The sequence below is a fragment of the Hesperophylax consimilis genome, chromosome 1, assembly GCF_061612785.1.
Source record: "Hesperophylax consimilis isolate HC1 chromosome 1, BYU_Hcon_1.0, whole genome shotgun sequence".
NCBI lineage: Eukaryota > Metazoa > Arthropoda > Insecta > Trichoptera > Limnephilidae > Hesperophylax > Hesperophylax consimilis.
In genome coordinates this window covers 16,435,769-16,462,743 of record NC_142836.1, presented here as the reverse complement: position 1 = coordinate 16,462,743, position 26,975 = coordinate 16,435,769, and the positions used below count along the sequence as shown (strand labels likewise).

Below are 26,975 nucleotides of genomic sequence, written 5' to 3'. Positions count from 1 at the left end.
TGTCTAGATTGTGTTTATTTTAAACTAAGACGTAAATATTTATTACTATTATTATTATTTTTTAACCAAATTGACGTTAAATTATAATCTATTTTTAAATATCAATACGCGATCACGTTCACTTTAGATTAACGATAACAAACTCTTAAATTTAATTTGAATGTTTTCACTTTGAATGAAATAATTATTTTTTAAATTTTAATTAATTCACAATTCACTTTTTAGCACTTCTCACTTTACACTTTTAAGCACTGAATTTAATATCTATCTTTTTTTTAACACTGTTTGATTAAATTAAACAGACTTATTAAAATTTCACTGATTTTAGCACTTGTACTCTTTCCGAAAGTCCAGGGGCTTATTCAAAATTTAACACTTAAAGATTTTTCACTGTTACTCCTACCAAAAAACGTAGTACTGCCACGTAACAACTTTTCAAATCCTCGGCGCGACTGTCCCAAAACTGGTATGTACCGTCATTTTATACCCTTCTCAGATTCCAAAAGACGTATCTGAATTTCCTTTGGTAATCAATTCTATCTTTTAACAACTCGCAAATCCGAACATCCCTTCCCCTAATTTCGATCGTTCCTACATACGATCTTCTGTTGTCCGGCTTTGGGTGGCGGTCAATTTCCATCTCACAACTCTAAATCGATAGGGTCCGAATCGGGTAAGTCTGTGTTAATCGCCCAAGCTCCCTTTGTCCTCTGTTCATACAAAATGTAGTTAAAATCTCATGAATTTGCGTTCCTTTTTTTTCTCAATTCGCGATAGGTCCGTCCTCAATAACATATATGTAGATCCCAATTTTATGCATCTCGTGCGAAAATTGTTTAAATCCATGCTGAAATCTTAACTACGCATTTTTGAATTTCGATTTGTCTAAATTCTACTTAATTTTATTGTCAACTATATGAGCTTTTCCATTTCCACCCGTACCTTCTATCTCCATGTCGCAGATTTGAGTTTTTCCTTTATCTTTGAATTTTATTTTTATCCGCGACGTTTTCTTGCACAAATTCTTCTTGATTCTTATGTCATTTCTCATAACTCTTATAATTACTCATTTTTCAAGTCGTATTTATTAATTTCACGGATAAATTCGAATTGTATCGCTTTTCTCCACATGGATCATTTCCTTTCTCCGTTCTTTACCCTTCCTTTTATCTTTTCTTCACTTTTCCCGATGTGTGTGGTCTCCTGGGAAATTTCATACTTCATTTATTATTAATTAATATATATTTTTCCACACTTCTATGGGAGATATACCTAATTAGACTCTGGGATATCTGTCATTTTTATTGCCTGACCCAATCTCCGCCCATTCTCCATCCCTCACTTACAAGATTTCACATAAATTATACGTCTGGACATATGTTTACGCCTCAGATTTTATGTACTATGGTCGTAAATTTTATTTTATTTCAAACCTATTAATTTTAATCTCTTTTGCCTAATCTAAATACTTCATAAGCTCCACGTTAAAGTTAATCGTTTCTCCAATCGTTTATTACCTTAACGTAAATAAAAATCATGTTCAAATTTCGATTGTTTATCCTTCAAAATATACATGAGACCGCCAACCTTTTATCTTGTTTCGATCCCTCTGTAATATTGTGTAACTCTAATATATATCTACCCTGATAATCATGTAAAATGCCTACGTTTCCTGAATTTAATCTATCGCTATATGTTTAGTTTTACTGTCTTCTTCTGATACTCAATTTTCATGTCCCTAGGACCTTCGTAGCAATTCAAAATCTCCGTATTATCCTTCCATTCGGTCGCCGCACTTTTCTAAAATGTGTATTTTTTTGCGAGATTTTTCATTCAAAATTGATTTACCAATATGTCCGTTTCATCTTAAATTGATAACGATTTATTTCCATTGTTTCCAAAACTCACTCCTCTCTTTAGTACGATTTTTTTGAACTCGACACCCTACTTCTATCATAAATAATTGCACTACAGTTGAAATTCCGCCAGTAACTTTCCTTCGCTTCTCCCGTCCTTTTTTTATACTATCACGTTTATAATTTTTTTTCATTGCATTTTTGTGTGTGCGCTTTACAACTTGTAAAATCTTCAAAGCACTCGATTTTCTATGGTTCGCTATCTCATGAATGTCTCAGTCATTGTAAACATTCCCAGGAGTTTGTCACCTTGAAAGTCGATGTTGACCCTAAAGTGCGTTCACCTCTAATTTCTGTGAGAATCGAAATGTCGTTAATTATCTATTTTATTGCCCGATCCAAAGTTTATTCCTTTGTCTGTAGTAGATGCACGCCTCTCCCTTCACTGATTGGTTATTCAAAATTTTTATAGCTTTTTGTTCAGATCTATTGGTTGACAAAATTCAATATTTATTTTTAGGCCTAGGAAAGGGGAAGTACCAGTCGTCCTAGACGATTTTACGACCTCTCTGCTTTCGTCCCGGAATCTTGATTTAATTTCAACTATTACAGGTGTCTACTGCAAGCAAGCTGGATCAATTCTTTCTCCGCCAGATGTCGTTAGCATGTCCGTTTTCATAAATAATTTGCATATTTTTTTGCAGCTATGGTTTATCTGTTTTTTTTTTCACTGTGATTTAAAGCCTTTCATCACAAGGTTATCCTTAAGAGATAGAAATATAACATTTCTGAATTTTCTGTGAGCCTTTTTAAGATATACAATTACGTTTTACATTTTTTTGATGTATCTCACAAGGTTTAGCCAGCGATACTAATGTAAGGCCCCGAAAAAAATATTTTTACGACCTATTACAAAACATCGATTTTCTCTTATTTATGAACATAATTTGCATGTATTATGTATAAAAAACCTTTCAAGATGTGATGAATTATCATTGTGATGATTTTTCCGGTAACCGTTTAAAGATTATAAATTAGAGATTTTTGGCCTCTAGATCTAAAACTCCCACCACACTTCACAAACTCAAATAATATGTACTATAAACACGTCTTAAATAAGTTCAAATTATAATTCTTTCACATCAGAGAAACAATTAAACAAATTAAGATGCTTAGCTTAATTTATAACGTATTAACTTACTTATCTTTTATATTATAAACATGAAAGTAATTTCCACAATGTTATGAATTTAATGTTATGTAAAAAGTAATATCTCCAATGATATGTGTTATATTATCTACTTCATATGAACTAAACAGTTATGAAACAGGAAGCCTTACCAGTTGTACAGTCAATGATTCATTTTTCTGTAATTGAATTTTTAATATTTAATAAATAAATTAAATAAATAATATTGATGTGTCAAATATTGCACCCAGAATATAAACGGGAGAAAAGTCTGGCGTTGTAGACTGTAAGCGGAATGGTAAATGTACTGACAATTCTCACAAACGAATAAACCCTGCTCAGAAAATGGCGCATCTCTTTGGAATTAATTGATTAATTGAAACGATTTCTTGGAAAACTTAAATTGCACTTAAGGACAAGAAAACGATTGCTTGGGTATATTACTACGCTGTAACATCAACAACGGAGCATTTCTCAGCGGGGGCCGCCTTCCTATCCTATTCGGAAAGTTTCTTCGGAATGGGGTTGTTGTTCGTCTTCTCTATCGAAGAGTGACTAACGGACGCCGTTGAATTGAAGTGAATTTTATTGCGTCATTTATTCTTTATCTCGTATTAAAAACAATCATTTAAGCCGGAAAAACAATCTCACGGGTACTTCTTACAAATTACCTATCCTAGCTCGTTTTAAAAATGTTGCTCATAAATTATTTTTGGTTCAAAAGATGTACCCTTATTTAAGTAATCAGGCTTAAGTATATTTGTAAAAAAAAGGAAGCATGTTTCGTTATTTCGTCATGCCTGGTATTTTTTTCTTCACCTCTCGATTTCTTCTTCTAGTGGACGTTGGTCACATCCATGTGTAATGTGTTATGGTCTTCAGTAGTACTTGTGAGATACGGAGAATCTGCTCAGAGTACATTTGTTTCTCCGTCATGACAATATTATTACTGTCTTCCGATGCCACGTTTCCCCTTAATCTTTCCTTTTATAATAAGTTGACGAAAACGGTATTTTTTTCCGGAGAAGTAGTTGAGATTGTGTACTTTTTTCTTATCGGTTATTACAAGGAGCTCTGTCATGCTACACACTAGTATTGTTACAGTTTTTGCGAGGTACTTAAATAAAACAATTTTTCATAACAATTCCTTCACTATATGTTTCCTTATAATATTGCAGGTTGTGTTTGGCTTACAGGCAAAAGAGTTCCGTCATATTTCTATGGTTACGTATGACGCCGACCACTTTCATTAAGTAAGTTTCCAGTCGAATTTAATAATGACAAAAAGAAGTCGGTTGAAAATTTTCTGTATCTCTTTGAAAAGACACTGTAAATTGGCTTGAAACTCCTGAATCAGCACATTTGGTAAGAACTATAAACATCAAAAGCAACAAATTGACAAAATTTTCAATTGTCATATGAAATAAAACTGCGTGATTTGTGGTGTAACATCTTTTTGAAATTTGGGACAATGCATGGACACAAAGCATGTGCAAATTGTGTAAATAAATCTGTTTAAAATAAAATAATTTATGTACATATATATATTCACGGCAGGCATATTTTTTATTAATTTAAAACCGTTGGGGAATCCCCCTATTATCTTTAACAATTCAGTTTTCATCCCAGGTAAATAAAATAACAAAAAGCGCTCACAGCACTAACAGGCGAAGATAATGTACCACGAAAAAAGTCTTTATAATATTACTAACATTTTTTTAGTTTGAAATTGTGTTTTGTTTTTGTAAACCCTCACGTCTTGGCTTATTTTACTGTATTCTTCAGACAAATCAATTCATTTAGCACATTGGAATTTGAACATTTTTCATGTTTTCCATAGATAAATAAAACTTTTCATTCTTAAAAAATGTCATCAATGAAACACCTCTAAAATTAGTGATATTACAACATTAAAACCTAGGAGTTACCACATCACAAGACTTGAAATGGGAACCGCATATCGATGGGATTGTCAGAAGAAAACATACGATATCATATTTAATAAGGAAAGCTTTCCTTGACCTTACACCTGAATGAATGTTAAAAATATACAAAAAATATGTGCGACTAGCCTGAAATATGCCTTTCAAATATGGACTCCATATTTTTGGCGAAAGATATACATAGATATCGAGGGTGCAAAGACAATTTACAAAAAATACCTAGAGCATTGAAATACTGGCAATACCTCAACGAGTTAAGATTACCAACGTTAAAAGAACGAAAAGAAAGAGGTGATTTGATTGAGACATTCAAAATTTTATCAAGACATTATAATTGCCAAGAAATGTTCACCACCAACAAAAATATAAATCTCCATGGACACTTAAAAAAATTAATTACACACTTTTGCATCCAATTTTAGAAAATACTTCCTTGCAGCTAGATTAGCGGATGCATGTAGCAAACTTCCACAACATATCATCGATGATACTAATATAAACCAATTTAAGCTGGATTAGATTTTTATTTGGAGAGAATAAAAGATTGACTTATTTTACATGTAAAACAACACGATTTCAGTTAAACATTATGTGAAATCAGATATGAACGCATCAGCAGAAAGCTGCAAGCTCAATACATAATAATCATGTCAATTTTTCCCCACTTTCAGTAATATGTTTTTGGGTTTTGTTTCGCAGTATTGTGGCATGCCAAAAAATCATCGACCTCTAGTCTAACTGATGATCTAACTTTACATGGTGTGAGTACACAAATTGCAACTCTTTGGAAATACGGCTAATGATTCTTTATTCCGATTGATAATACAAAATATATATTTATACATTTTTGAAGTGAAACTTCTTTACGCGCGTTATGCATTTTCGAGGACCGGAGTAAAACCGACTCATGACCGTCACGAAAAACCGTGGTCATTTCGCTGTAGGAGCCTAGCTAATATTATATACCTAGTCACTCTCCAAACTCAGCTTCGCGGTCTAGAAGCAGAGCGCCCGACTCTCGTCGTGAAGAACCGAGGTTCGATCCCCGCTTTAACTATTTTTTTTTTCTTTTTGTGATTTTTTTAATACGAGGAAAAGTGATAAAATGCTCTCGTGCTGCGACTTTTAGATATTTTGACTATATGATATTTTGGTCGAAATATAGCTTACAAATCGAGCCGGTAGAGTCGCTCGGTATTTTGATTAATTATTTTTATTTTGAATCATTAAAATTACTAATCAAGGCCGATAACGCGACTAATTACCCTCGCAGACGTGCGTGACAAGTTTTTTTAGTAAAAAACACAGCCGTAAGTGAGTTTTTCAAAATTTAGAAATGTTTTTCAAATTCAGACTCCATACGGGTATGAGACTGTTAAAACACGATAGATCTTTTCCAAAACGGACAAATATACGGAAATATTTTGAAAAATGACAAATATGACTTCACACTGCCGATATACCTTCGATTCGACCCTATATAAAGCGTTAACCAGACGTTATGTGATATTATTCATTTGCCGTGTTTGAAAACGATGTATACGCGGTTCTCGTCGCGCGAGATACCTCTCCTCGCGGTCTAGAGGCAGAGCGTTCGACACTCGTTATGCAGGACCCGGGTTTGAATCCCATATTTTTATAACTTTTAATTTTTTTTATCACATGCTACTTATAAATATCTCAATAGACAGAAAAAAAGAGAGAATGAAATGAAAAGAGAGAGAGAAGAATACTAAAACTTTCACTTCCGTCGTGCGTAGGCTTGCCATACACTGTATTTTTTTTTCGTCCTTATCGATAGGTAACGATCAAAATCTTTTCTTTAAGATAGGAAAGTAATCCAAGTTCCAGATGTACGTTTACATACGTTTTTCAAAACCAAATTCATCGCTCTTACGAATATATGTATTATATCGATATTAGCACCTGAGAGGTTGGACGTAAAGCGTAGTTATGCACGTTATTCCTTTCGGATGAAATAGCTTAATGCTTCCCTCCGGTTGAGTACGGAAGTGGGCGGGGGGAAGCGGGCACAGTACGTTCACTTGCATCCGGATGCGGAATTCAGCTCTAGCCGGTAATAAATAGGGCAAGTAGCATAATTCCTCGTCTTATCTGTGTTGTTCATTATGATTTCGGTCTTTCCACGTTTAATCAGCGCAATGGGAGCACTTACCGGGATGAATTGTGTAAACTCCGACTGCCGTGAATAAAGCAACAACATTTACGTGGTGCAATACGAGACCTGCTCTATACCCGCGGAAATTGCTCCGTTTCCTATTTCTTATTCATGCTCACGTGTTGAAATGCGTAGGGAACGAATGGTCGCCCATTTTACTTTCTTCTTCTCTTTGAACAGGAGAGGGGAGAGAAGGGAGGTGTGAAACATTTACTAACTTGTGCACGATGATCTTGGGAGTTGGGAGTTTGAGAGACCCATAAGATTTTAAGAGTTTATTATACGCTGACTACTGACTATACGATATCATATTGTGAGGATAGAGATTTATCTTTACCTTAAAAAATACGAGACCCAAAATATTGTATTGTATGAGCGTCAACGCCAACTGCATTGTCCAACGAAAAATATTATTTTGTATGGGCGTCAACTCCAACTGCATTGTCCAACGAAAAAAATATTTTAGATTAAAGCGTAAAAATGCAATTTATCATATATATAAATGTATTCAGCAATAATTAGCGCATTCTCGAAGAGCAATATATATATAATTATAACTGAGTATGTTGGTAGTACTATTTATTAAAATTAGTGATGCGTGTATCATTAATGTATTTAGATTTTGATAGAATTTCTGTAGCGTTATTGTGGGAATGAGCTAAATATTCAGCAGAATGTAGTTGATGTAGAATGCGCAATGCACGCAACAAAATATCTAAATTCCTTAACATAACATTATTTGCATTGTTATTTACTTTAAGGGAAGGGTGTGCCAAAAAACTTACCTATTTGAATCGTGTCTGGAAAAGCATTTAAAAAAAATAATACCTGCGTGAATACGATAACGAACGACAAATTATTGCTTGCACTAGGCTTTTATTACATCTCTATAAAATAAAGTTAAAACTTTGCGTTTAGATTCATAACTTTCCATACGAATGTTAAAATTTTCATTTTCGTGTGCGCTAAATAAAACGATTGCCTTTTATAAGAATTTATTTGAATAGACATACTTCAAATAAACGGCCGCATCAAGAAAATAAGGTTAAGGTACGAGTAGTATTTACATACCAACTTATTTAACGTACAATCATATTATTGTTTTTATAAAGAAGAACATAATATTCATATGAGAGTTGGTTTAGGATCGATACGGGAGGATTCGATACAATCGTCGGTTCGCCATGCAACACCCAAGCAGCCATCAATATTCAGAGAGTGTGTCGCACCAATGAAATTTTCCCACTCCACGCGGAGCTTGCAACGAAATTAAAATTTATGGAGACATTCCTCTGTTCAAAATTCACTTTCAAGCGATATGCCTCGCACGATTCCTCATACGTTCTCGGGGTGGTCTTTTTACTCCTGGCAACCTGGCAGCCTGGCGGCCTGGGAGGCTGTCCCGTCTTATAGCGCAGGAGATCTCTTCCTTCTTCTTCCCTTCATAACTCCTGCGCCCCCGGTAGGCTCACGCCCTATATGAATAATTTATATTCGAGTCGAGTCGTGTTTTCGCAAAGGGGTAAGTCATACCTATTTCCAGGCGTAGCTGAGTACCAGCAGTCCCGGCACCCTTAGCCCGAGCGTGTGTAGTGTGTACACATTTCCTTGAGACGGCGCGGCGTTCAGTATAAATATGAAATATCGCTAAATGCGACCGGATGCCAGATGCGCGTATATCGTATTCAGGGAAATTTGATGAACAGCCTCCAACCCCCCCCCCCTTACTGCTTACTGCTGAAAGATTTCACTTTGTCAAACTTATGCGAAGAATTTCGGGGAATTTATTATTTATTAAAAGACACCCAAAGTCATTGGGCTGTCTATTTGATTTATCATTCCATTCGTGATTAAAACGAAAAAAAAGTTTGCTTACAGCAGTCAAATAAACACACAGTTTGTAAGAACTTTTAAAGACTGATAAATAAGTTGGTAAGTAGGTAATATTATATAGAGTTAGAAAGATTCAGTATTTTGGATAAAGAATATTAATATAAATGCATTGTCAGGACATTCATGTATATTCATTATTTTCCAGTTAACCTCTGCTTATGTTGTCAAAGTAAATGAATTGAAAAATAACTTACTGTACGTCTCCCTAAGAACACATCATAATCAACTATGAAGGTACTTGTATATCCAAATATATTCATAAACATTTTCTTACTAAAACACGGGTTCGAAAGTTTACCAACATGCATTTCACAGTCAAATATTATTACTCCTTCAATCTGAACAAACAATGAAATCCAGCAAAATGTTAATAACTTTGCTCAAAATTTGAGTGCATTTTAATTAGTCCTCTGTGCAATGCAACCGCAAATCTGCAATTTGCCAAAACTATCGTTTTTGAGAAACAATGTGAGACCACAATATTTTCTGGCTGTTTGAGCTTTCTCTACAATTTACGTAATAACGTACATCCTTGTAATAGTAATAATAACGTATATATAATAATAATCTCATCACAGACGCTTTACAAAGCTAGACAAATCCTCCCGTGAACTATTCTAGAATGCAATTATTGAACTAAAACAGATATTTTTTATATTAGTCATGGACTATTATACTGTGTCGTGTTGATATATTAACAAGAAAATAAGGTCGATTCTAAAATGCAGGAAAATTACAGTTGATAATTGTTGTAACTAATTTGAAGTTAGATAATTATTAAATCGAGGACTGATATAATGTATTACTAACTGGTGAAATCTAATCTCATCTAAGGATGGGTTGTTTTGTTTCACAGAATTTGAATAATTCATCAAATTTCAACGTTAATTTTCAAGTTCTGTGATAGTCCAATGCAAGTTCTGTTATTATATCATTATGGGCGAGTCGCTTTGCAGAACTGAAATAATAACAGAACTTTCATAGGCCTTTGTTTCTTTCAAAATTTGATGAATCGTTCAAATTCTGTGAAACAACCCCTCCTAAGTGTTAACCCGTCAAAAAATCGTGTTTTGGTTCGATATTTAGATTTATACATCTCTTATCTCGGGTTTTTTTTATAAAATAAGCGCGTTATGAGTATTTTTTACTATGATGTACACCTAAACTATTTCCAAAACTTGTGAATCTACATTTGGATTTGATTTTGTGATGTAAGTGGGGTGAATTTAAAAAAATTAATATTTCAAGCTTATAAGTACAAAATAATTTATTTGTTATTAGCGAAATCTACTACCAGATACGGAGTAACGTCTTGGTGAAACTCGTGCAAAACCAATATAGGTTATATTTAAATAATCCAAAACTGTCTCACTAAGTACGGGTTGTTTCGGAGAATTCGAACATACATTTTTTCAAGTTCGGTTTTAATTTCAGTTCTGCCAAGAAACTAGCCTATAGTGACATAACAACAGAACTTTAATAGGACTATCAATGAACCCGAAAGCGAACGTTGAAATTCGTCCTTAGCTTATGAGAGTTATAAATTTTTTATCTGGGCCAGTTAATACATTACCAGTTTGAGGGATATTATGGTTTAAAATGTGTGCCAAATCCTATTGTCAGATTCCGTATATAAATAAAAAGTTCACACACACACGACATGATATTTAGTTAAAATGAAGGTATGTCCATTCCAAGAATTACTATAAATAAACAATTATTATCTTGTACCATCTGTATTTAATAAGATGCCAATGGATGTAAAAGATAAAAAATATTTAAGATCAAGATTTTTTATAGATAATGTGAATGTATAAATAGTATTCTTTGATTGCATGAATTTAATTGTATAAATATGCCTATGACTTTTTTATTTATTGTTTTTGTGTTTAATTCGTAGAACTCCATTTTATATTGAATTTTATTAAAATAAAATTTAATAATATAATTAATAAGTTCTGCAAGTATTTTTTTAATGAAAAAAATTAATTAAAAATACTTACAGAACTTAATAATTATATTATTAAATTTGATTTAAATTATTATCTTTTAAATGCCTATGTGTGTGTTTATGTATGTTGTTCGCCTTTGAGTGTGTGTATGCCTACGAGTATGTGTTATATCTATCTGCCTGTGTATTTTATGCCTTTGTATTGTAGTTACTTGAAATTTTATTCTTCTTTATCTATTTTTTATGTTCTGGATTCTCATTATATGTGTGCTTTAGTGTTATAATTAATTTTGTCAAATATACCTGCTGACAAACTACTTTGGCAGTATGGCGAGTGTTTGTAATGAAGAATACATTTTTTTTCACTTGAGCTCTCGTTTTCGAGTAAATCGATAACCAGGTTGGAATTTTTATTACTACTATTAATATTATACTATTATTACTTACTTTTATGACTAATTTGAAAAAAAATAGTTTGCTAGGAGGTTAGTATCAGCTGTTTATTATCTCTTAATTTGCGTCGAAACGTAGACCCAGCTTCAATTTTTTTTATCCTTCAGTTATAGATAAAAAGGAAAGAGTAAAAAAATGTTAACGAAATGATCAGATAGAAATTTTGAATTATATTTGGTTTTCTATACTCATTCAGATTCATCAGTTTCCTACCTGTACTACAAGATTCCGGACAACGTTCACCGTAGAAAAGAGTTCTCTCCTTGAGTTTTAATAAAAAAAGTATAACCTCAGACACTGCATCGTTCTCCATTTGATCTTTCAATCTTCTTTAGCCGATGTTTTTTTGCTGATTTTGGGTCGATTTTCGTGAATTTAATTATTTTTAATTCACAGTTAGGATAAGTTTAGTGTGGCCATATAAGTTTAGTCACTCCCCTATTACTTTACAAACTATCCTTTGTTTGGATTCCTTCAGAATTTTTCAGTCAGTATAATGTTTAAATTTGTTTGAAATGTATGTGGCAGTATTAGGCAATTAAATTTGTACCTACGCTACGACTTTTTGACCTCCGAATTTTTTTATCGAAACAGTTTTAGACCAACCAGAGAGCACCTAATTATCACTCCAAACAGCACCCCATCAAAAATACTGCTTTAATTTATAGACTTTTTTAAGAAAATAAACAGCAGTTGCCTCAGAATGGACCCCATAGGAGTGAGCTGTAGAGTTTGAAGGTTGACGTCCCACCAGCGCGACCGGCTTTCAATTGATTAGATAAATACGATGTCAGCCAATTATCTGTCACATTTTAAACCAAAGGGAGCCTTTGTCGAATTTTTGGCAAGAGATTTGTCTTACAGTACATGTAGTAAATAGTCCGTTAGCTATTGAGTGGAATCTTTTATATGGTTACTGGTATTTTGCAAACAATTTGTTAGAAAGAAAAAGTTTTGGCATTAATGGCAGATTTGAAACTTATCTGTAATTAGATAGGTGATGATCAAAATTTACGAATCACATCCGCCTTGTTATGTTTTAAAAACCCTACATTTAGCTCTTTTACAAAAAATATTTATTCTATTTGGAATAGGATAAAATAGAATAGGTCTTACTGTTGAAGGCATATCAAAGCCTTTTTTAAATAAAAAATAATATCATCACTTTTTTGGGAGTAGGTAGAATGTTGATAATTACAATTAAAATATTAATGATATTGTAACTTTCAGCATTCACAAGAGGAAAACATATTTCATTTTCCAACTTGCCCATGGTCGTACGAGCTTTGTAGGCACTACGAATATTCTGTAAAAATGACTAAAACTCTGTTCCTCCGAGTCTACACGTAAACAGGGGATTGTACGGTGTACAACAAAGGCAAAACTAGCAGAAAGCCTGCTTAAATATTTAGTGTCCGTTGCGCAAGTTACTCTTACCTCTGTCATTTCTGTTTGAGTGAAAAAAACGGCGACAAGGTGAATAATCCGCTCCATGTTTAGAGTGAGGTTTTCATAAATGTTGCAGCTCTAAATTCTTTATTGTGAGAAAAAAATGTTAAGATCATTAACAGAGAATCTTGAAGCAAATATTCTTCTGCAGAAAAACTATAATTTTAACCCAGTTGTCGAAGAAATAGTTACTTTGTGGGCAAAAGTAAAATGACACTTCATGTTTCCACCAGCTTATTTCCAAATTTCTACAATTTTTTGTATTCATTCCGTACTTTTTATTTATTGTTTTTGTATTTAATTCGTAGAACTCCATTTATTTTTTTAAAGTTTATTTAAAATCAAATTTAATAATATAATTATTAAGTTCGGCAAGTATTTTTTGGTTTTTGTTATTGTTACAGCTGTTTTAGCTTTCAAGGCCATTTTCGCCAAATGCGGTCTAAAAAACTTTCAAAACCAATAATAACATAGGAACAAACCTTAAAAACTCTAAAAGTAGAAATCCTAAAATTAATAATAGTGGCATATATGAATTAAAATGTGACCACGCCGACTGCAACGTTACTTATATCGGACAGACGGGAAGGGCTAAATCAACTAAATTCAAAGAACATATAAGATGTTATAATAATAAAAGCACTTTTTCAAAATTCGCAGAACATCTCTTAGGACGGGTTGTTTCGTAGAATCTGAACAATTCATCAAATTTCAACGTTCATTTTCAAGTTCTGTGAAAGATTTTTTCAAGTTCTGTTTTTATTTCAGTTTTGTCAAGCAACTAGCCTACAATGATATAAAAACAGAACTTGAATGAGTCTTTCACAATACCCGAAAATGATTGTTGAAATTTGATGAATTGTTCAAAGTCTCCGAAACAAACCGTCCTTAGTAAATAATCACGTCCCGTTTGACAACAATGAACTTAAAGGCCTTGAAAGCCGAAACAGCTGTAACAATAACAAAAACCAAAAAATACTTGCAGAACTTAATAATTATATTATTAAATTTTATTTTAATTAAATAAAAAAAAAAATACCGTACTTCGTAAACGTAACGTAACGTCATAAACAAAGCATTTATACTAAAAACATAAAGTCTTCTCAATTTGATTTCCACTGTAAATCTATGTTGACTTCATGAAATCGCCACGAGGCCGTAATCCCACTTAAAAGAAAACAAAAACGAAAAATTATTTATCTTCCAGTCCTTCCTCCCTTTGAACACGAATGAAAACGTAAAAGGAATCACTATTTGCGCCGTGTCTTAAAATAATAATATTTGTACAAATTGTGACGGTCGGTTACTTACATCATAGATAAAACAATTTTGAACGAGATTCATTAAATTTTTATAATTGTGTGAAGTGGTTTAGCTAAAAAGTATTTCTGTTTTATATGTGAAATAACATATTTTTTTTTTATTAAAGCACGTTCTACGATCGAGAGTATAGAAATTGACTTCAAAATAAATAATTTCTAATGACCTTAGAATGTGTTCGAAGGATTTTCGTTACATTTAATATAAATAATTTTGTTCCATTTTTCACAATATCAGAAACATTTCCAATATTGTGGTTATCGTTATAAAATAAAGAAGATTTCTCGTGGTTTTATCAGACTCCTGGGAATGTTTGACTCCCCCCTTCATATGCCTCGCTGAACTACAAAAAAGGCCACCATGGAACGTGACAGGAATTCAAAATTTATTTTCATATTCTCTCCATATCAGAGGTTGAACAGCATCATTCAACTTAAATAGAGATATCGTGCCACTTTCTTTACTCTCGATGATTGCATTTCACAAGAAGTTCTTTACAAGTTATTCCTGCATTTCGACCAGAAGCATTTCGTATATCTATTTTACTTGTCAGTATATGTTCAAACTACTGTAGTTTGCGCTTTCTGATTTGTGTTGACAGTTTAACTGTCTTTGGAAATTCTTGTCATGACCCTTACATTGGTTATTCGGTCTGACCAGGGAATTCCCAGCATGCGATGTACCCAGAGTACAAAGGCATCTTCTACATATCTGCTTTGTTATGCTAAGCTTACACAGATGTTTTCTTTATAATCACATTTCTACCCCCATGCAATGAATAAATATGTTATTGTGCAATAAACTCATATTTCACATCGATTATTAGAAATAAAATTACTGCTATCGAGTTTTCTAATACATACAGGAAACTTTTACGTGTTGAAGGTTTACTTATTTTTTCAACATTATGCGGTATAATTTTAAAGCATTATTCATAAATATGAACTGACCGGTCCATAAAACCGACACATAATGCTACCGGAATGACATATTTTTAATGAATCCCTTATTACTAGTAGGCACTGGATTATTACTAGAGCGACATCCCCACTAGTAGGCACTGCATTATAATAATAATACGAAACCATATATTTTTTTATGTAAATATGTATGTTTTATATTTATGCACCTACATAATGTACATATTTTCCAAATAATATATTCCATTAAAAAATGAAAAAATAAAATTGTAAAATATTTTAAAAGCTGTAAGGTTTGCTAGGAACTGTCGAGATGAATATTTTTCCGTGATTATGAACCTCAAAATAATACTTTGTAAGTAGTAACTTGTGAAGGTAATTTAACTTGGGTGTCGGTTAGAAGTTTTAATGGATTTTTTATCAAGATGCTTATTTAAGTATTGCACCAAGTACCCGAAGGTTACAATACGGACGACAAGATTTTTTTAGATAAAATCATCGTTTTAAATTTATACCAACCTCCTGTGGGTTGGTGGTTGACATTTAAATTATTACACTGATAATATTTTGCAGTCTTTGTTTCGAATTTGTTTCAACATCACCAGTATTTCAAATATGAACTGTGAATTCAGATAAAATATTTTCATTTCGAAAATAAGATTTTCCTGATATTTTTTTTAACTATCCACTTTATTCAATTTAATCGAATATATCATTTTCGATGTTGTCTTATTATATTGTGTTACAAAAAATATCATTGTTTTTTTTAAGTTTTATTAAAAATTCATTTACTATTCCAAAGTTTCAATAAAAAGACATAAGTATTAACATTTTAAGATGATGTAAAAGATACGATTTCAGTTTTCAAGGGTAATAATTTTTTTTATGAAAACCGAAATAGGTATGTGTCTTGTTTATGTAATTTATTCGATTTTCCTGCAATTTATCTATAATTTTTTAGTTATTTTTGGGGTTAATATTCTGTTAGGAATCTGTCTGTTCTGTTAATGGGGCTAATATTCTGTTAGGAAACATATGATAATTGACGATTCTTATTTAAAGAATGCTTGGAGAACATATTAAATTCTTGAAACCTTTCCTAATTTCATAATACAAGAAAATCATGCGACAAATATCATAGGATTTTAAAAAAAAACTTAATTGCTAACAGAGTGAAAAACCCATTTTTATTTTTATTTTAAATAATCTCAATGCGAGTTATTCAGGTGTTTTATAAAACGTATTGAAAATAAAAATTATGTAAAATTGTTTTTTTTTTCGATTAAGTGCGACAAAAGGCTAACTGACATTTATTTGAAATTCAGTTTTTAATAATAAAATGTCCCTTATAAAGTCCTTAATATGAATCTATTTTTCAATGAAGAACACTGTAAATTCAATTTGGCCCAAAATTTTTGCTAGTCGCTTGTCATTCTTAACAGACGTATTTTCAACTTTGGGGCATATTCAGAAATGTATCACGTAGAAACATTTTATGAAAACCAACCCCCGTGACAACCGTCATCCTTCTTTCGTAATTCATTATTTCTAATTATGAAACTTATTTTAACAAGCTCAAAAAAGCTATTTTTTGCTATGAGTAAACCACGATGCCAAGCTTGTTTATCTCACGTTTTACAACATGTACTTAACATTTCAATGAGATGACACTTTACCTTTATCAGGTTTATATTATGCAGGATTATGTCCATTCAGGAATGAAAGATTCCAAGCTCCTGACAGCAAAACAGCAGGAATCTTTATTTGATTTACCCCTTATTGCTTGGTATGTAAATTCCTAGAAGTCCTTACCTTTTTTCCGCTTATCCACGGAGATGGTCTGACCGTCCTCCCTTCTCCACATGATCTTGGGCGGCGGGAAGCCGTCAGCCTTACACGTCAGACTAATGTTCTGATTCTCTCTGACTGCAACGGTGGACTGCGTGCTCTCGTTGTCCAGGATGTTGGGGGGAACTGGAACCGAAAACAGGTTATTATGTTTCCTGTGGGATTGATAAAATGCTTTATATAATTATTTCATCACTGACTTTATAACACTTCTTATAGGTGTGTTGAATGAAGTTATCCGGTCAACTAATAATACTGTCATTTCATATTAACAGTAGTCGCCTTAGTCGTCTCCACGACTTCTTCGAGATACCACACACAGCATATCATAATAAGATGTATGGTGCTATCAAATGTTCAAGATACTACGCACAGCACATCAAAATAAGATGTATGGTGCTATTAAATGTTCAAGATACTACACACAGCACATCAAAATAAGATGTATGGTGCTATTGAATGTTCAAGATACTACACACAGCACATCAAAATAAGATGTATGGTGCTATTGAATGTTCAAGATACTACACACAGCACATCAAAATAAGATGTATGGTGCTATTGAATGTTCAAGATACTACACACAGCACATCAAAATAAGATGTATGGTGCTATTGAATGTTAAAGATACTACACACAGCACATCAAAATAAGATGTATGGTGCTATTGAATGTTCAAGATACTACACACAGCACATCATAACAAGATGCATAGTGCTATTGTTGAAATTGTTAAAAAAGTAGAAATATTTATTTGTTCTTTAAATAACCTTTAAACTTTTTTGTAACACTATCTTCCCTAATGAAAAATGTTAAAATATGTAATCTTATACTGTAAACGTTCGTAAAATAATAATAATATTAAAAATATAATAATTTACCTGTCTAGGTAATAACATTTTAAAATTAATTAATTATTTAATTTCACGTTTAAAATACAAAAAAAAACTTACAAAATTTGTAAAAACGGATTTATAAGGGTGATTTCAAGTATCTCATCTTTAATTCAAATTTTAATTTTAATATTAGCAGTACTGTGATACAATGTTTAGAAAAATAGCGCAAGTTTTGTAAGAATGGTTGATACACATCAATAAAGTGTATCCTTAAAGATACCTCGAAAAAACCTGCTTGCGTATAAAGTTTTTCTCAAAACAACACAATGGAAAATATTCAAATATTTATTAATTATTACCTATTTTGCCACATCATTGGGCGATGTTATGTGGTGAGTTAACAAGGGGTTGCTCAACAGTGCGGATCTCGAAATGTCACATTCTTAAGATGAGAGATCACCACCTTTATCTTAATTCATTCCGAAGAATTATAATCTACAACATCTTTTTTAAACGGATGCACAAAGAATGTAAGTTATTTATTTTTTAAGATTAATAAAAACAATACCTTATCATTTCAATATTTTATATAAAGTGGTTTGAAAATTGGCGAAAACATAGCGGTAAGCACCAGATTTTATTTACTAAATAATTAATTTGTAATTTCCCGAGATAGTCAGTGATTTTGGAAATATGTTCATTAATTTAAACCCCTCGGAAAGATCCATTTTCTAGGCCTGCTAGGGCAAATTCTACTGGGGGTCCGTCCCCTACACCGGGGCTGCGCATCACTTATTTGTGTTTACGCTTTCTTCACTTACGTCGTTAGATTCTGTTCTTGTATCATCTTAATGCGGGAGGAAAGACGGTTGCCGGTAGTTCGTTTCACATTCTTACCGTATTACGGAAGAACGACGATTCCTTTTGTCGATTGTGAATGTATTTTTTGACACTTGAATTTTAAAAACACATTGTTGGGTTAACTCACCCACAACCTGTAGGTAGCCTACTTGGCTGATCATGGGATTGGTGTTGACCTGGCACATGTAGTAGCCCCGGTCTTCCTGCTGAACCTGGCTCACGTGCAGAAGCCAGGTCATGGCGTTGTCGTGCGACACGCTGAATCGCGGCAGACGCGAGATCACGTGACGATGGATGGTCAGGATCATCTGGCGGTCTATATGGATCCAGGCCACCTGCAAGAATTGCAAGAACAATATATTTATCTCTACGGTGGTTGTCGATAGTCTGGTTGGAATGAATTTAAACTGCGGATCGGATGGGCTATTTGCAGTCGATATTGATAGCGCCCTTGAGGTGATTTCTCACGAGAACGGCGCTATATAAATTAGCCAGATATTATTATCACTTCTCTATCAACGCAAGTTGAGCCTTACTAATAAACATGTTTTGAATTTTGCACAACTGATAAACAAACATTAATGTCGGGTAAATGATTGTTGACCAGTTGTAAAAAATTTAAAACACTTTTGTTAGTAAGGGTTATCATTGATGTATTGTAAATGTTTGCTTATCAGTTGAGAACAAATGAAAATAGTTTTATTAGAAAAACGGGACTATGTTATGTACCAACTGCAAATCTAGTAAATTAGAAACCAATATTTTTATTGAAAACCAACGTTCAAATATTACTACGTTTTGTACAGTTTATTAAATGCACAATTTTTTTTAAATAATCTTCAATGTATTAATGTTGTATACTTAACATGGATGGGGCTAATATAATGATCATAATATGTGAGTCAGAAGTGGTGTGATTAGTATTAAATTGAGAGTATTACAAAAAGATTGCAAACATATTATATTTTAGACTGCTACGCGTCACGTCGTTAACACCTAAGTTGTTAGCGTATGGGATTAATTATTATACTTGAAGGGGTTGGTTATGGATAGTCAAATCCTTAATCGATGCGTTGGTTCTACGACTGCTAAATTTCTTTTTATTTCTCTTTCACTACCATAATATAGATTTGTTTATTTTTTAAGAAACAAACAGAATTTTTTTAAATATTGCATTGCATATTAAGGTTAAGCCAAAAAAGTTCATTATGCTAAGAATGCGTAAAGATAATGAGTTTTATTATGTTTTAATAACTATTTACAAGGTTAAGGGCGAGGAATATAGGATAAGGAAAGGAAATGCTCCCGATGCACTCCCTATGCATTGCGCAAACACTAATAATTAAAATAGTATTAAAGAAATAATTTTTATATTCATTTGAACTCATATTCAAAGAATTTAAAGTCAGAAAATTAAATTCTCTATTCCTGTATCACTCAACCTTACAAGTTTACAAAGAGGATAACCTAAACAAAACCGTAACATTCAAAAACATAGTAAATCTCAGGCAAAAATACATGTTACTAATTCTGATTTGTAAAAAAACTTTGGGTCAACAAAACCACAAATACTTAGGAACAAATTTCTTCAATAAATTGCCACAAAAGATAAGATCACTTAATGATAAATTCAAAGAATTCAAAACACAATAAAAAAAATTTACTGAAAACCTTAACTAAAAAAATATAATAATAATAGTCATTTTATTTTATTTATCATTTCGTTTTTTTTTCATTTCATTTCATTTTATCCTACAAATACATGTAGGATAACGAAAGATTTTTTAAATATTTATGTTGAGGATCAATATGATTTATAGGCCCTGTTAGAAGTTCTACCGAGCCGAACCCTCTGATATGAAAATATCTGGAGTCGGTGAATTATTTTACCATTTGATCTCTGGTGAGTTGACGTGTTGTTCTTGTATTGTTTTGTATTTATTTTGCTTATATAATGCACTTGCATAATGTTGATTGTCTAGATGATCATTTATGGAAAAGTGTGTGGGTTTAATTTTTCCTATGGGGAAGATTTAACCCGGACATAAAATCGGAAGAAATAAAAAAAAATAATCTAACAAAACTAAACAAATAATACATCATCCCATACACACAAGCAATTGCTTATTATGGGAGAACATTAAAAAAAATCATGTTATAAAGTGGTTAAATTTTAATTTTAATCGATTTTTATACCTACCTTTATATATTATTTAATATTTTTTGTATTTATACTTACACTTTTTTCGTTATTTTATACTTTTTATTTCTACCTTTAAATAAATATTTCTATAAAAAAATGTAAATATGAACGATTTTTTTCGTTAGTGGATAGAAATTGAGCTTTGATAGAATATGTAGTCGTATTAAAGAAAGATATGGTCCGGAAATATCCGAAAAACAGTCACCAAAATATTTTATCCAATTTTGTGTTCATGGTGCGGTTGTACTCGTGTAAGATGTATCGCTGTAATAAAGCGAAGGTTTGTTAGTCAATTAACGCACCTGGCTACTAGAATCGCATAATATATGAGATTACAATATTACTCGTGAGCGGAGGAAGTTCCCAAAACTTTCCTATAGTCTAAATCTCAAAGGACGAAATCTCTAAAAAAACCCACTTCCTTACATAGAAAAGAATCAATAAGAATTTATTAAGCAGAGCCGTTTCAGTAAAATCATGCAGCATGTAGATTAAACACTTTTTAGGAATTTAATTTATAATTTAAGGACTAGTGTAGACAAGTTATTTATTATTATTAATTTAAAATGTTTTCAGACTACCGTAATAGTACCTAGATGTATAATTAAGTTTATAATGTTTCCCGATTACCGTAATACTTTATAATGTTTCCCAACTATCGTAATAGTACCTTGATATATACTTTTCAGAACAAACAGCATTTTCCAAAAGCATTTTTTTATTTGCGATATCACCTGTCTATTTATATTTCTCAAATCGACCTTTTTTACTACGAGTAACCTAACAATAAAAAAGGAAATTGTATTTAAATAAAATTACCTAATGCCATGAAGCACAGAAACGACAAACAAGAACATACTGTAGAATTCAGGGAAATAAATCGGAATTTTTCGCGAGCTAGCGCACGACACAACGCACGAAACTATGTCAAGTGAAGTTATCTTTATGTATTCCACTGTCATGCGAATAATTGTAAAATCGATAAAGTTATTTCTGTGGAATTGTGCGCATTTCATACATTTTAAATAGTGTCACCATCTCTGTGGGAAAGCATAAACATATTATTACCGATATTGAGAGATCGCCGATAGGTACTGAGGTGTATCTACCTAACGATTTTTTAAGCAAATTTAATGTCGTCACAAGAAAGAAATACCTTCTTATGGAATAGTTTACGTTTAAAAAAATATTTAAAGGAATGAAATAATGAACGCTTTGTAGAAACTTGAGATCGAAAGATAGATGCAGAAAAAAAATTGTAAGAAATAAAGTAACAATATATTTTAAAAGTATGCTCCTAGGCATTGGTGGTTGAAGTTAACTTCCTGTAGTAATAAATTTCGATATTTTCGATATTCTTTCTTCAAACAGAAAAAGGGAACCATCGCTTTTGAAGTTGGGAATTATATAATTATATTCCGCTCAATATGAATTGACCATAAATATTATAATGTTATTATTTGCACGGGCTAATGAGCTTGAAGGCTAACTTCAAAGATTCATCTTTCGAGTACTAAACATGCTACCGATACAGCAATTCTGAGTAATCTACAAAGTATTATTATGTGCGGTTTCTGTGAAAATTAATAATCTGTTAACCTGCACCCAAATGAAAACATTGACGCTGCATCGGAGAATTATCAAGTAAGGACATAATTTACTGTATTTCCCTTTTAATCTATTAACATGGTTTTAATTATACGCCAAACTATAGAAAAGTTTGAAAAAGTTTAATAAAAAGAAGTGTAAAGAAAGATAAATTTACCATTTTAAATTATAAATATACGGAAACTGTGTCTACTTCGTGTTTATATCAGCCATCAAATCCTGGAGGCACTTTCGGCGGCTGTCGGCCGTTTTATAGCTCTGTAGGTGATATATATCTCATTGTCTCTTTTCAAAGAGGGATTTATGGTTTCTTTCGGCATTTATACGAACCGTTTCAATGCGTAGGGGCGCTTTCCTTTCCTTTCATACCGAACTGACTTCTTCAAACATTATTGCAAACATCCACTTGCGAGGAATAATATCACGTGCTTTTAGGTAAAATCACTTCTCCCGGTTTCCTGTAGGTAGTTCTAAAGTTGATTATTACTATTATTAACTTGCTAAAAAAATATTTTTAAATAATATTTTAAATTTTCATATCTTAAAAATTTATTAGGTAAGTCAAATTTTATACATATTGGCATAGTCCAGTTTGCGTCATTTTAATATGTGGGTGGTTTCAACAATTGTTTTAATAATTGATTCACTATATCTACTATTATATACGAATAAATTCTATACGATGAGACAGCTGAGTGTGAGTAGTTTAAGAATCATAAAAAAATCTTAATAAAGTACTAAAACTGTAAAGAAAAGTAGCATCAGCCACATGAAAGGGAAACGACAAGAGTATAAGAGATGTATACCCATTTGTATGCTGTACCTATTCTATAATAATAATTGATGCTGTATGTACATTAAATCACTGTAAAGGAAAGTAGCATCAGCCACATGAAAGGGAAACGACAAGAGTATAAGAGATGTATTCCCAATTGTATGTTGTACCTATTCTATAATAACATGCTGTATGTACATTAAATCACTGTAAAGGAAAGTAGCAGCAGCCACATGAAAGGGAAACGACAAGATATAAGAGATGTAGGTATTCCCAATTGTATGTTATACCTATTCTACAATAACATGCTGTATGTACATTAACATTTCTTAGACGTTTGCCTGCCGATATTCATAAACCCCGTTCGCGTGAACTCACGTCCCATCGCCTATTTATTCAAGCACCTTAGACGTACATATCCGTCATTGATATGCATAGGAAAGTGCAGCAAATATATTTGCAATCGTCGTTCGTTCGTTCGGGATCTTGGACCAGACTCCTTCGCCCGGTGCCGGGGTAAGGAAATAATCCTAAGACTTCGCTCGGGGAGGGGAGGGGTGAGTTCGCCCTCTTTAAGTATTCAAGCCGCATTCAACCCGCCATTCCCTCTCTTACTCCATATAACGAAAACGAAAAATAATATATTATGGATACTGATCTGTCTTTAAAGGCTGTTTGTTCAGTACGGCGTCTTTCGTAGTTCCTGCTGGAGCCGACCTTTCCAAAAACTTCACTTCGAGATATATCCGGCGTTCTACATATTAAAAACGGTTTATTGATTTCCAAATTCCCGTAATGAGATTTTGAAAGGATGAATTACATGGAAAGTTTCACGCTTTTTAAACATAATTAATCTGTTTTGCAAATAATCACACTTTTTAAAAACGTTTTTACTCTGTAACAGTTGATAATAATACCTACTATCGAAGATTTCATTTTAATATAATGTAAATAAAAACCCATATAATTAAAACAAGAGTTTCATTTATTCTCGTATGTTTTTATCTTAGATTTACTTATTTTCATATTAGTACTATTTATCTGTTTATTACTATATTTGCATTTAGTTTCATTTATTCTCAAATGTTTATATCTTAGATTTTCTTAGATTCATATTAGTACTATGTTTCTGTTTATTATTATATTTGCATTTAGTTTCATTTATTCTCATATTTTTTTATCTTAGATTTTCTTATTTTAAAATTATAACTTTTTATCTGTTTATTATTATATTTTGTTAATGAAGTATTTTATGTACGACTACCACAACACGGGCATTAGCCAAGGGCGATAGCCAAAAGGAAATGTACTGCATCATCGTGTAAATATTTATTAATTAAAAAATAATAATTTTGGATACCTACGCGTATTACATATTTTTCATTTTTTAACAATGCTGTATATCAGCAGTTAATAAAAAACCCCACTATAAACCTTTTTAAAGTCTTATATTTGCAGCAAACATGTAAAACTATTGTTTTTAAATTGCTATCTGCGGGCGCCCTTAGTTAATTTCTAGAAAAAAAAGTTATTTTTGAATTTTTGAAAAATACGTACTTCACAACCAAAATTATATTACTAAATGATATTTTATTTCCGTCATGTGTTATGAATGAAATAGGCACTTAATCTCTATCTAATGAATAATTTGTTAAAAGGGCTTCAGTTTAGTTAATGAAATAAGTTTATGAATAAAATAAGAATATTTAATAGACAGTAAAGCTTTACATACATTATTATGCTCGTCCCACTAGCAGTGCCGTGCATTACTCTGTTTATAAAAACATGTATTTTTAAAATTCATTATTCATCACAAACAATTATGTTTAATATACCTGTATGAGAAATACACTATGTAAGTTGCAAAAATTCCAGACCACAAAGATTATTCAAATTTAAAAGGAAAAAAAATGTAGGCTTTTAGCAAACATTTGAAAATACCATTTTATTATCATCTTCCGTTTACGGAAAGTTGGTTGGTTGATAGTATCCGAGATGAGGAATTATTTGATAATCGCTATTCTGTTTACAGAAATGATAGAGATATACACCGCACTAGTAAATCAACTGGCGGAGGCGTACTCATAGGAATTAAAAAAGATTTTTTTGTTACCCCCCGCTCTTGGAAATCAGACGCTGAGGATATCTGGATAACTGTCAATACATCAAAATCGAATCGTCATTGTTATAATATTCATATGTGCTGCGTGTATTTACCTAGCGTCGGTCCAAAATTAACATCATCAGAAAGATTAGCATTATTTACTAGTCATACCAATACTATTTCTGACTTAACAATCCGTTTTCCCAATGACAAGTTTTTAATCATTGGCGACTATAACATGCCCAATATCGAATGGAATAATCAACAAATGCCAAGTAATAGAGATCAATGTGCACTCGCGTTACTTAACTGCTTATCTTTTGCAAATTTAACCCAATTTAACCATTTACCTAACAAATTCGGTCGAATTCTGGACCTCGTCTTCTGTAACACTTCAGTTAATGTGTCGCTTGCCGACCACCCATTAGTTAAAGAAGATGCTCATCATAAATCATTGATTGTAGAACTAGAATTTCCATCCACTATTGCAACCCTCTCAACTCCTCGAACAATAAAATTATTCCATAAAGCAGATTATGCAGAGATCAATGAGAGACTGAAAGAAACCGACTGGTCAACCGTTATAAATGCACCGGATGTAAATACAGCGTTAAATTCGTTTTATGCTATAATTGAACAGATTATCGAAGTGTTTATTCCTAAGAAAGTTGTAAAATCTGGAAAATACCCACTATGGTACACGGCAGCCTTAATAAAAATAACAAACGAAAAATTAAAATTCTTCAGAAAATGGAAGCGCCATCGGAACCCCCTTGATTATCTTTCATTTTCATTGCTTCGCAAAAGGCAAAAAACAGTCGCTTCAGCAGCTTACAAAACCTACATTTCTACGATAGAATCCGGTATACAGCATAATGTTAAAAAAATATGGTCCTACGTCAATTCTCAAAGAAAATCTCCTGCCATCCCTGATCATATGATTTACGGTGAAAAAACTGCTAATGACAGTAGAGGAGTAGCCAACTTATTTTCTGAGTATTTTGGATCTGTATTTTCTAATGCTCAACCTGCACATACAAGCAATGCCAGTTTTTGCTCTAATTCAAATAGCATAATCAACTCAATCGAGATCAATGAAGACATCACATTCAAATACCTTAAGTCCATTGATATCAAAAAGGGACCAGGGGATGATCAACTTCCAGGGATCTTCATAAATTATTGTAGTAAACAATTGACACCCCCCATTTTTGCTATTTTCAAACTGTCGTTAACTGAAGGAACATTTCCCGACAAGTGGAAAACAGCCTTGATTACCCCAATATATAAAAATGGCAGTAAAAATGATGTCTCGAACTATCGACCTATATCCAAATTACCAATACTAAGTAAAGTATTGGAAAAAATTGTTTACGATCAATTATATTCAACTATCTCACCCTCACTCTTAAATAATCAACACGGCTTCATCAAAAATCGCTCCACAACTTCAAATCTGGCATTTTTTACAAATTTTCTTCATGCTCAAATGGATATGCGATGCCAGGTAGATGCCATTTATACGGATTATTCTAAAGCATTTGACCGTGTTAATCATTATATTCTTTTACAAAAGTTATTAGGTCT

The 26,975-nt window shown here is 32.3% G+C and overlaps 1 protein-coding gene across 3 annotated transcripts in view; it reads right to left on the bottom strand.

The window, feature by feature from the left end:
- LOC149426362 (lachesin-like) overlaps nucleotides 1-26,975 on the bottom strand; it is a 184,497-nt gene that overhangs the window by 87,554 nt on the left and 69,968 nt on the right. For all 3 annotated transcript variants that reach the window (XM_089650856.1, XM_089650869.1, XM_089650862.1), the window contains exons 4-5: nucleotides 18,826-19,033; nucleotides 16,966-17,127 (exon numbers count right to left, since the gene is read on the bottom strand). In XM_089650856.1, coding sequence (XP_089506982.1) covers nucleotides 16,966-17,127; nucleotides 18,826-19,033 — 370 coding nt within the window. The remainder of the gene's footprint in view (nucleotides 1-16,965; nucleotides 17,128-18,825; nucleotides 19,034-26,975) is intronic.